Genomic DNA, 12582 nt, shown 5'->3' with positions numbered 1-12582 from the left:
GGGGCTTAACTTAACTGGCACGTGTTCTTTTGCCCTTCAGCCTTGTCCCTTTTCCTGCCTGGAAGATGGATGCAGTGTTGGGTGTGCAATTAACCATTTTGTGACCGTGATGCAACTAAGTTAGAGCCAAAACATTATAGGATCATGGTACGGGCATTTTTAGATGTTGAATCTGTGATAGCAACCTTCTCATTGTGTGAGAAAAGATAAAACATATAACTTATTTAAGCTTCTGTTTTGGGGCGACACTGGCAACTATAGCTTCAATTATTCCATGATTCAGAAGGAGGAGGAGATTGGTCATAAAGGATGTAGCTTTGAATCCGTGGTTGGGTAGAGTGTCGTGAATAAAACCTGGTTATAAAGATGTATGTTGTGTGCACAGATGTGTGCTGGTCATTACCTATGGCCCCAACAACAGAGGCCGGGAGTCTTACCAGGCCTGCCGCTAGCCACTTGCCTTCCGTGGTTCTCAGGTACCTCATCCAACACATAGGAATAGATTCAGATTTTTCTAAAGTCCTTTGAATTCAAAACTTCTATGATTCTAATCAATCCATTTGGCTGGGGATGAGTGGATCACAATTAAAAAGGCAGCAGGACTTGCTCCTTTCTAATCACAAGACAGCCCAAGTATTGATTTTCTAAAATGAAAATCTGACCATACCTCTCCTTTGATTAAAACTTTCCATTGGTTCCCCATTGTCACCAGAATCAACAAACCCTTAGCAAGGCAAGGAAGGGCCTTTGTGATCAGGCTCTAAGAACCTGTGCTCACTGTTTTATTTCATCCTCCTTGCCCGCTTCCCCCTTGTCCATTGCCTCAACCCTTTCCCTTCCTCCCAACAAGAGTTCCAGCCATATTGAACTTTGTGTAATCTCTTGATCCTGCCGCATTTTTGCTCATTCCCAGGTCTTTAGACATCTATTCTCTCTGCCTGGAGTGTTTTCTCCCCCTTTAGTGGTTCACTCCCACTTATTCTTTAGGTTTCTCTAGAGGTCATCTTTCCCTGGAAGCCTTCTCGTACCCAAAGGTGGGGTTAAGTGTCTCTTCTAAGCTCGGTCGTGATAGTTTGTGCTCATAAATGTAACACTGTTCATAATATATTCAAATGACCTGTTTGCTCATCTATCTCCTGAACTAGAATGAGTTTCCTTGAGGGGAAGGAAATTTCCCCAGCACTTAGTACAATATAGTAATATTCTATAAATAGTTAATTACACGAATCTTTGGATGGATAGATTGGGACCAAATTATGGAAAGCCTTGAAGAATGTCAGGCCAGTTTGTTGAACTTTTTAATACTGCCCCTGGAGAGTCAGTCATGATGGCAGATGCCAGCATCACTTCCACCTTGCTTACTCAGTGAGGCACTATGGAATAATGGGCTATTTGCATAAAATAAGTAAATCTGTATTTCTGTACAAAATTAGATCCCATCCTATACAGGTTAAACTGCAACCTTCATGGGGTACCAAAGACTTAAGAAAAATTCTGAGAGAGAAACTTCAAAATCATAAAATTCCATCATGAGACTTTTTCTATCAATCTGAGAAGATACTATCGTTATCTTAACTTTAGCTTTTTCATCACCTTGGTCCACTTTGCAGAGTACCTACATTATATGGGATTATAGGTTAAATCAACCTTACATTAGAGAATATGATGTAAGTTCAGAAAAGAATAAGCGTGTATATATATCCCTTTTTATTATCACACAACCACTTCTTAAAGGTTGGTTCCAGAAAGAATGTATGATTAGGAAGTTGGAAGCTTTAGGCCTTCTGGATTATTCCTTCAGAACACCAGTGTCATCATTGCCAGTAGCTTTAAAGTCGTAAGCATCCTATGAATCAACAGGGTTAGAAACCGAAATGTTTAACTTGAAAATCCTCTTCATCTTCTATTATTTACATGTTTTTCTTTGTGTGTTTTTTTTGTTGTTTGTTTGTTTTTTTGAGTAAGTTGTCAGAGACAGACATGAAATTTCGTATGGTCCAAAACAGACCATTGGAAAAAACAATCATACTCCTACTAGGAGATTTAAAATTAGTATGTTAAATGTGCCCTTTTTCTCTCCGCTTCTCTTGATGCCCCACACATGGCCTGCCAGAACTATAAAAAACGGTCCCACCAGAATTGTGGGGATCTTCGTTCTGAGTTGAACTAAAGAAGGAGAGCTGCCGTAGGAGAATTTTACATACGGGCTCACTGAGTGACAGGAAGCGATTTAAGGGGAGGACTGGCGGTGCTACAGGGAACCTGTATTTCCTGCTCAGCTGGGCATGTCGCCAGGGGAGATCCCACTTTGCAGTGGAGCAGCAGGCACCCTGGGGGCTGTTACAGGGCCAGGCGTCTTTTGGAGAACCTTACTATTTTCCCTTTCCTGTCATTTCACGGGAGGGCAAGTGATCATATCTCCTATGCTGTCCTTCCCACTTTGTCAGAAAAATGATGGAAAATATCAAGAAATGCGCCACTTACTGTTTATTATTGCTCTCAGGAAAAATTTGTCAGAGTGGTGAGCCAGCTGCCTTTAGGGAATCCCACCACAGAGACCGAGAGGAACCAGCCTGGTCCCTGATCTGGCCCGAATGCTCCCACCCTCCATGAATGCAGAAATGGTAGAGTGCAGTTAAGGAAAACGGTGATTGAAATGCCATAAAACATTGTACATAGGAAACTTTACTTCCCCTTTGCAATATTACTTACGAGGCTACACCTCCAGGGAGCCCTAGCCCTTCAATTCAGGACGTCCTCAGAGAACGTAGTGGGGTTTCTGTGCAGCTCCTGCAACTTCCTAGAAGTAAAGAATAAACAGGAAAGTGGTTGCTTTCTTGACACTTTGAAATACAATACTGACAAATGGGGGCAGGGAGCTGCATTCGAAATGTATGTGCCATAAAAGGCAGATTTATTTTCCACTTTAGGTCCATGATGTGTACAAAGCACTGTGCTTGCTGATTTGGGAGATGCAGAGTTACGTGAAACACAGTCCTACCCTCAAGGAGCTCACAAACTTAGGAACAGGGAAATGCACAGAAATGCTTATATTTTAAAATACCATGTGGTAAGGACACGTAAGCGCTGGCACAAAAGAGAGAGCAGTGGATCACTTTTTTAAAGGAGTTTATACTTTTATGGCTCACAAAACTTGAAGTTTTCCATATTACTTTGGAAATGGCTAAGGACGAGAGTAAAATTTACAAATACATGCATGAATGAAGTATGAATTGGGGACGTTTTCTTAAGGAGGCTTTCCTTACATATGTACCTTTCCAGTTTTCTGTAGGAGTTGTTAATCCAAGGTCCATGGCCTCCTGGATAATTTTCTGCAGGATTTGGTGGACAGGGATACGTATATAGTTTCCTGGGGAAAGGACTGGTGGCTTTCAACCGATTCTTAAAGGATTCCATGAGAAGAAATTCAGAACCACTCATTTACAGACTGCCCCCACAGACTCTTACCCTGGCTTGACAATAACCTGCGTTTTTCTTCACCTCCATTTCAATCCATTCTCATTTAGCAAGCTGTTATAACATACAATGAGTGTTTTTATTTGTTGAATGCATTACAGTTTATATGCCATGTTCTTCATTTTGAAGACAGACAAGTTCACCATGTGATTCCTCACGGGCCCTGACTGCCGTTACCGAGCTCGCCAGCACTGGGCGCTTGACAATACACTTTGCCTGGATTAATTCATTTAACGCTCATGAGAGATAGGTATTACTATCCCCATGTTACAGACAGGGAAACTGAGGCTCTCTGAGTACCTTCCTAAGCCTGCCCCCTAATAAGCTGTGAAACTCTGGTTAATTCTTTGTCTTAAAGCTGAAGCCTGCACTCCCCTAACCAGTATGGTATGCTGTCCTATGGTTTATAAATTGTTTTGTCTCTTCCCCAAAAAAACAAATAAATAAACAAACAAAAACCTCCTTCTAAATTGGAGTTTGCTCTTCACAGTCCCTCGTGTTTTTCTTTTTTAAATGTCAAAATGCCTTTTGAAGCAGATGGGCTTTTGCAGCTCAGTCGCCTCTAGGCACAAGTGTACAAGCTGTCAGCATTATCTTCAACGTAAAGTGGTGCGTGTTAGTTAAAATCTAGATCATGTCATCAGATGTAAAACGTCCTGTTGAGCTGTTTTTAATTTAACATGCTTGAGTGAAGATGTGACCATACACTTCACACCATCGTCCTCAATCCGAGCACCAGAATGTGTAGGGGCACAGGCTTAGGACGGGAGCCTTTTTCAAATTCCACGTCTGCCTTCTCCACCCCTCATTCCTGTGGATGAACATTGTCTGTGATGAGACATGTCACTGGTGGGAAGTGTTTGAGCTCTGTTCGATACAGAAGAAAGGTGAAGAACTACATGTCATGTCATTTGAAGACGTCTCCGTTTTGCAGAAGACTGAGTAGGGAGAAATGTTGGAAGCTGAGGGTCCCTGATATGTTATGAAATTATGTATAGTTATTTATCCATAATTTGTATGTGATTAAAACACTTTAGAATATGGTATAAAATATTGTAACCCAAATATTCCCTTTAAAGCACGTAGCTGAGCAAACTATAAACTCGACATCTTTTATGGTCTTACTGTTCAAAACCATTTCAGTTAAAAAAAAAAAAAAAAGACATCCAACGTGGTTTACATTTTGAACATATACTTCCAAGAAAACATTACAAAAGTAACATTACATTACTGCTCTGTCTTTTGTTTTGTAATTGTAGGCAAGGCACTGACGTTCCTTCTGCTACAGCCCCCGAGCCCCAAACTTCCTGCACACAGCACTATCCGGAGAACAGCCATTGATCTGATTGGGCGCGGTTTCACAGTTTGGGAGCCTTACATGGATGTGTCTGCCGTCCTCATGGGGCTTCTCGAACTTTGTGCTGATGCCGAGAAACAACTTGCCAAGTATGTGCTCACTCCCAGTTAATTTGTTCTTGTTTTGATTTGTTCGTTTGTTTTGCCATCAATGACCCATAAATTGTGTTTTCAATAGAAAAATAGACAAATAGCTCAATATATGAAATTTGGGGTTTGGACAATGAAAGGGAAGTATGTTCCTATCATGTTAACACCATTGGGACTTAGCATTGACCCATGAATGATTGATCAGTAACATAGTTTTAAAATTATGTTTATTGTGCCTTAAGATATTATTAGCTATTAGTGACAGGGTAAATGATAGTATAAACGTATCATTTATAAGGGAAATGATATATACACTTGCCCAAAAATGTTTTACTGATAGAATAGGTGACCAAATAGTTTGGGGAATTCCTTCTTTGCATTCATTTTAATTTTTAAATCTACTTTATTGAGGTTTTATTTGCATACAGCAAAAAATCAGCCATAAGGGGGTTTCGGTGACCCAGAGAAGCAATGATGAGAGTAATGGAATAGGAAGATGAGCTAAGGGAGTAGCTAAAATGAAGTGGAAAACACTTGGTAACCAAATGGCTAGGTCTTGGGAGGTGGGAGATTGGTGTTGACTTGAGAACTCAGCCTCCTGAGTCCTGGAGGAGTCTTTTTTTTTCCTTAGTATAATACACACAACATGAAATTTACCACTATAATCATCTTAAAGTACGTAATTCTGTGACATTAAGTGCATTTACAATGTTATGCAGCCATCACCACTATCAAGTTCCCAGTAGTGGTCACCCCAAATGGAAACTCTATACCCATTAAGCAATCACTCCACTTTCTCCCCTCCCACCAGTTCCTGGAAATCACTAATGTTTTCTGTCTCTATGAATTTGCCTATTCTGAATATTTCATAGGAGTAGAATTAAGCAATATGTGGCCTTTTGTGTCTGGCTTCTTTCACTTAGCGTGTTTTCAAGATTCATTCATGTTGTTGCGTATCAATACTTAATTTTTTATAGTCAAATAATATTCCATTCTATGGATATACCACATTTTGTTTATCCATTTATCTTTTGATGGACATTGGGTTGTTTTCACCTTTTGGCTATTGTGAATAGAGCTGCTGTAAACATTTCTTATATAGGTATTTGTTTGAATACCTATTTTCATTTCTCTTGGGTAGATACCTAAAAATGGAATTGTTGTATCATATGGTAATTCTATGTTTAACTTACCATGTTTCCCTGAAAATAAGACCTAGCCGTGCAATCAGCTCTAATGAGTCTTTTGGAGCAAAAATTAATATAATATGCTGTCTTATTTTACTGTAAGAACCGTTCTAATATAGTAATAATATAATATAATATATATAATATAATACCAGGTCTTATATTAATTTTTGCTCCAAAAGACGCATTAGAGCTGATGGTCTGGCTAGGTCTTATTTTCAGGGAAACACGGTATTATTGGGGAACCACTATTTTCCATAGTGGCTGCACCATTTTACTTTCCTACCAGCAATATATAAGAGTTCCATTTTCTCCACATCCTCCCCAACACATTTTCTGGTTGTGAGTGTGAATTCCTAGTGGTAGGAATTCTCAAACTATCCCATGATGCCTCTCTTGATGTAACTGTTACCACCTCTTTGATTTTCTCAATGAATAGAATTTCATTCTTAACACTGGTAATCTTTTTTTAAAAACTAGTGTTCTCTGCCTTTTCTTCATGGTTGCCTTTCTCATATCCCACAATTCTCTTTGGTGTCAGCATGCTTTGGGCTGTAGTCTTTCTGCTGGCCGCTCTATGCTCAGAAAGTGGAGACCAGAAAAACAAGTGAAGGCTAGACTGGAATACTTGGCTTTGTCTACAGATTGGGCACTCCCAGTCCTAAGTCCCAAGGTTGATTGACAGGAGGAGGGTATTCATTTCAAATGTAGGCAGCTGCCCTCCCCTGTCACCTCTTGTATTGCCATGCTTCCTAGACTTCACCTGTGTCTTCCTAGCTGTATGCCTTTCAGCAAATTACTTCACCTTTCTACCTTGGTTCCATCTATAAGTTGGGGCTAATTAAAGTACCTACCTCACAAGGTTGCTGGTGAATGAGTTCATATTTGCCAAGTGCTTAAAAGAGTATTAGTGCGTATTAAGACATTAAATGGATGTTACCTCTATGGTGGTAGCACAGTTGTGATGCCATTGTCATTGTCCTGTAGTTCACCAGATCAAGAACTGCCTGTTTCTAGAATGAACAACACAGTGGTAGCCAGGATCGTTTCTGGATACCGGAGGTCAGAGAACTGGGGGGATGTGAGCCCATGAGTTCATGCTTTCAACCTCTGTCCTTCCGTTGGCTGCAGCTGCCATGGACGCCCTCCCAAGAGTCCATTGCTGACCTCTGTTACCACAGCTCTCCTGGTTATCTTGAGAAGCTCTTAACATTTTTTGATTATCTAAAATTTTACTTTGACCTAATTTTTTAGATTATTTTCAAATATGATCTAAAAACACAGTTTCACCAGTGTGCATGCCTATTTCATTGCCTGGGAGAAGTGATGGATTTCTATTTTTAGTATTTAATATTTTATTGTGTTTTTAAATAAATCTACATGAAGCTGATATCAGCAAACAGAAAGCTGCACTGATGTTTTACCTACATGTAGTATGTCTACAGACACAAATACTAGAGATTTTCAGTAGGTAATTTACACCTTGCTATTGTATCCTTTTCTGTCATGAAGATTAGTATGACTCTCTATACACAGCTTTGAATAAATGAATGTATCAGCATTTAGCCTTGAGGAGTCCAATGTAATTTTCATCATGATAAATTGCATAATAAGCAAGAAAATGTTTGCTTATTAATCTATAACAAGATTGAGATTGAAAATGGCCTGTTACACCATGACACCCAGGACAGGCTGCAGAAGGACTGAAATGGGGAGAAAAAGAGCAGCGACGTGTGCGGGGGTGCCATGTGCCACGTGCCCCGAGCACCTTTCGCTCAGGTGCCCTCCCGGGCCGCCCCTCCCTCTTTGTGTGGGATGTGCTGTGTGTGCACAGCTCACAGCTGCCTCGCTTCTGTGATGTTAAACCTGCCTTCTGAATAGGCTTTTACGTTCGGCTTATGCTTTTTAAAATTTAACTTCATGTTTATTGCAAAAGAAAACACACAGGCAGTGTTTTCCTCTTTATTCTCATTCTTGTGCGTTTCTGAGGGATGGGTTCTCAGGGAGGGGCCTGCCACCTTACTCTGGAAAACGCAGAGTACCACACAGTTTATTTTCTTTCTCTTCCGTATATCAACATCCTCTGTCAGAGGTGACTCCTGGGAGGTCTCCTACAACAGCTATCTATGGCTCCACATTAACAGAGTATTTTTCCAGAATTAATAATGTGTTTATTTTAGAAATATGCCTTAGAATTTTACATCTGTGAAATCAAAATCTCACCAGTTATTTTCCAATGTATTCAAATATTTTTTTCCAAATTTGAAACTGTTTATAAACTAAGCAGGCATTTCTTGAGTAGCCGGTATGTGTAAGGGACCGTGTTAGGCCTCGGGCAGTTGCACATCTCAAACAAGAGCCTGTCTCCACAGCACTTGCAGTCTTACAGGAAAGACAAGAGCTGCCTGGAGATAGCGTGATGTGAAGTGAGAGGGAGAGTGAAAGGTCTGGACGTTCAGAGCAGGAGAAGAGACAGCTGGGTAATCAAAGTGTGCAAGGAAGAGTATCCTATGACTCTTTCATTTGGACGATTATGAGGAGAGGACATGCAGTGGGACAGAGATGGGAAAGGACACCCAAACGATGCCAAATTATCCCTGAAAACATGTGGCGAGTGAAAGTGAATACTGCTTCTAACTAATTGTACTCACTTATTCCTTGCAGAACAAACTGCGGGATGCTCCCATCTAAAACTCTAATCTCATTTCCTTCCCAGTTATCTCTGGGGAATAGAATTAGGGTCAAAGAGAACATTGGTTTTACCTTTTCCTTTATAAAAAGAGTGTTAGTGCGTGTTTTCCTTGCTTGTAGCACCTGCCACATACCTAGCACTAGATGAGGAAACAGAGGGATGGGATGCAGTCCTCTTATTGAATTTTTGCTCCCTATGAGTTTCTGAGCTGTACACACCACAGATATTTCCATCCAAATATAGGGAAGCTCAAAAAGTAGGCACTATATTTACCATTTTGCAGATGAGAAAAAAATGGATCTATTGTCTCTGGTCAGTGAAAAAGATGGGGTTCAAACCCAGGTCTCGCTGACTCCAAAAGCCACGCTCCTTACACCGCACCGTCTTGCATTCAACATCTAATACCACAGGATGAAAGACCAACTGAGTCCTAAATTTAAAACAACCTAATAAAAGGACGTAAACGTAGTTAACTCAGAATTTTCAGTGTACTTTCAGATTTTAAAAATACATTTAATGAAATCATATTCATTGAGAATTTTGTGCCTTCTAGAAAGTAAAAGCCTATTTTAAATATCAGTAAGCTTCTTGAGTGCTTGGGCCAGGTGTTATGCGTTTATTCTTATTCACAACTGTCAAGTAGTTTACATGCAATAAACATTGAATAATGTCATCGAATTTTAGAGATGAAAATCTTTTCAACAACATGTGATCCAATGCCCTCAATATGCTATTAAGTAAAAATAAGGAATAGAGAGATCAAACAACGTGTCTGAGGTCACAGTGGTACTTAGGTCTTCCCACTCCCGTTTTGCTGCTTGCATACTGTATGATTGTGCTACGTTTTCTATGACATGTGATCTACAGGTAGAATCCGAGGTGAGGGGTTTTTTAAATGAATGGTTATTTGTAAACGAATTGTCATTCATAATGAACTGTTTACTCTAAAACGGAGGCTGTACTACTTCATTGCAATCATAGGTCACGCTATCCCCAGCTAATTGTAGAGAAAATGGAAAAAGGCAGTATTATCTTTTTTACAAATCCATATCTTTGTTAGATCAGTATGATTATGTACCCATTGATAAAATGTTAAAAACAGTAGAAAAATCCTACTTTATAAAAAAACAGAAAAATCCTTGTGTTTTTTGAAGGCTTGACTTACATCTATATGTGTTATGGTCTGCGATGTGGGATCCATTTTCCTAGTTTATGTTTCAGGGCCTTTATCCTGAAAGAGAAAGGCAGAGCCCTGGTGGCCTCGGCTTCTGAAGGTGGCCAGTGTTTCATCTCACTGCCACGACTGAGGGATGCTAATAAATTACATAAGACCATTGCTTTTCTGGAACATTCAGTTTACCAAATGTTAAGAGAAAAACGTGTCGTATCTGGAAGCTACACATGCTTTGATAACATATAGGTGAGCACAGTATGTTAGAGGGATACTCTATGAACTATTTAGAGTGGAGAAAAAGTTGGCATTTGAACTCAAATGTCAACCATATTTTTTAAATTTGAGGGACTGAGAGTGGAGAAAGTCATATAAACACTAAGGTGCTTTAGAAGTCTATATTTCAAGTATTTTTCCTATTCACATGACATTTATTTTTAGTAGAAAATGTATAATCTGAGGAAACCATTTAACTAAGTCATGTTAGCATTGTTTTATTCATTGTAAATGTATACAGCATATAGGAAACAGCTCTAAAAGATGAGTACTTGTTGGAAGAATTGCCATCTTTGAGTTTAGGAAATTAATGTCAGTTATGAATTAGCTAATTAAGGTTCAACATAACAGGGGAATTAAAGATTTCTTATTGCATTAAAAACAATTGTTAACACACCTGTTTTGCTAGACGGGGTAAGATAGAATTCCCAGATGTTATTAAGCATGCACTTTCAAAATTATTTTAGTCTTTGTTTTCAATAGGGAGTGTTTTCAATGCCCTGTTACTGTTTGTCCTACTCAGCTTGGACCACTCTAACAAAATACCATAAACAAAAGAAATGTATTTCTCACAGTTCTGGAGGCTTGGAAGTCCAAGATCAAGATGTTGGGAAAGTAGGTCTTACTCTGAGTCCTCTTCTCTAGGCTTCTAGGCCATCTTGTTGTGTGCTGACATGACTCCTTTGTGCTCACAATTGAGGAGACACAAAGTAAGCTCTCTGATGTCTCTTATAAGGGCACTAATCCCATCACGAGGGCCCCACCCTCATGATCTCTTTTAATCCCAAAGGCCTATCTTTAAATAACCATCACCATGCGGTAAGGATTTCACAATATGAATTTTAAGGGAGGACACAAGCATTCATCCATGACATCATTCAGACGGTGATTTGTGAGCTATTCAATGAAAGTTTAAGTACTTTTTCCCCGAATATTCCCTTACAGTATACCTTAATTTGACAGATGGGCAAGTCTGACAATTGTAGACAGTGACATTTAACTGAAGTGGTCTGACATGTAACTTTTAAAATGCTTTTACTGCAGGGGAATAAGGGTTAGAACAGGATTAATGAGCAGTCATGGAAGGAATGAGTTCAGCCTGAGTGGCCTATTTTTCTATTCATGTTTTTATTTATAATATCTATCATCTCGAGTATTTCATATTGGATATGTATACTGAAATGCTGAGTAAAATAGAGTGTGTCATATCATATTTTTTTAGAATAAAGATGGAAACCAAAGGCCCAACCTATAAAGCTACATAACAAATGATCTGCATAATAGCCAGATAAGCACAATCAGATGAAAAGAGTGAGTTCTGTGTTTACATACAGATTCCAGAATACGGCAGACACTGCTTTAATTTCACCTCCGATAATATGATCCTTCTTCACTCAGTTAGAATCCCACATTAAAATATATCACACGCACAATGCACTCTTCCCTTCAAAGATAACTATATGCAGAATTATACTGTCTGTTGGGACTACCAGATCAATTACTTTGACTTCATTGCCTGGTCAATTCAGTCAAATAACTGGCTTAAGTGATATTTTTTTTCCTGCTGAATTTGCCAGGTAACTTCATTTAGTGCATATCTATTGAGCAGCTTCTCTGTCGAAGGGCTGGCCTAGGCACTTTGGGGGGAGGCACTTGATTAGCAGGCATGGTCCCACTCTGCATGGAGTTCACAATACAAAACAAATTCCTAATGCCCAGCAGGATGGGATTCAGTGCTAAGGGCCCAGAACAAACTGGTGGTGTCGTGGGTGGTTTTTGTTTTGGTAGAAGGGCATTGCGACAGCAATTGCAAAATACAGGTGAGCTTCCACAAGAATTGAACAGAGGGGAGGGAAAGGGGTAAAGGAGAAGCATTAGCAAAATACTACCATAAAAAAAGGAATAGAATTTTGGGGACCAATTTTGACATTAGCCTGCCTCAGGAGCATTAGTGTTGAAAGAAACCAAGTTGTAAATTAGTGAAACTAGACTATGGCAGGCCTAGGGTCTGAAGCCACGGAGATGAAGATCTTTCTTAGAAGGAATAGGAGCCACTGGAGGTTTGTAAGCAGAGTAACCATAAATAAAGGTGGTGTTTTGGGAAGACTGCCCTGGTGATGGAGCATTGAATAGACCACAGAGGAGAGATACAGGGTTCTCTTCTTCTCCTGAGCCTTGGCAACCCCTTCCTGTTATCATACCCACAACCCTCCCCCTTTTGCACAGTGGATGCTCCAAAGGTCACTGCAGAGCCCTGACCTGAGAGCAGTAGATCTGTCCATGTCATGCCGTCCTGCACTCACTGCTGGACACCAGTGACGTGACGCACTCAA

At 39.8% G+C, this 12582-nt stretch overlaps 1 protein-coding gene across 4 annotated transcripts in view; it reads left to right on the top strand.

The window, feature by feature from the left end:
- The window catches only part of WDR7 (WD repeat domain 7), a 301747-nt gene that overhangs the window by 200742 nt on the left and 88423 nt on the right, over nucleotides 1-12582 (top strand). For all 4 annotated transcript variants that reach the window (XM_019722246.2, XM_019722262.2, XM_074339915.1 and 1 more), the window contains one exon: nucleotides 4737-4923. In XM_019722246.2, coding sequence (XP_019577805.2) covers nucleotides 4737-4923 — 187 coding nt within the window. The remainder of the gene's footprint in view (nucleotides 1-4736; nucleotides 4924-12582) is intronic.

Source organism: Rhinolophus sinicus, linkage group LG09, assembly GCF_036562045.2.
Source record: "Rhinolophus sinicus isolate RSC01 linkage group LG09, ASM3656204v1, whole genome shotgun sequence".
Lineage (NCBI taxonomy): Eukaryota > Metazoa > Chordata > Mammalia > Chiroptera > Rhinolophidae > Rhinolophus > Rhinolophus sinicus.
The sequence above is the reverse complement of the archived record's forward strand: the minus strand, read 5'-3'. Positions and strand labels throughout refer to the sequence as shown.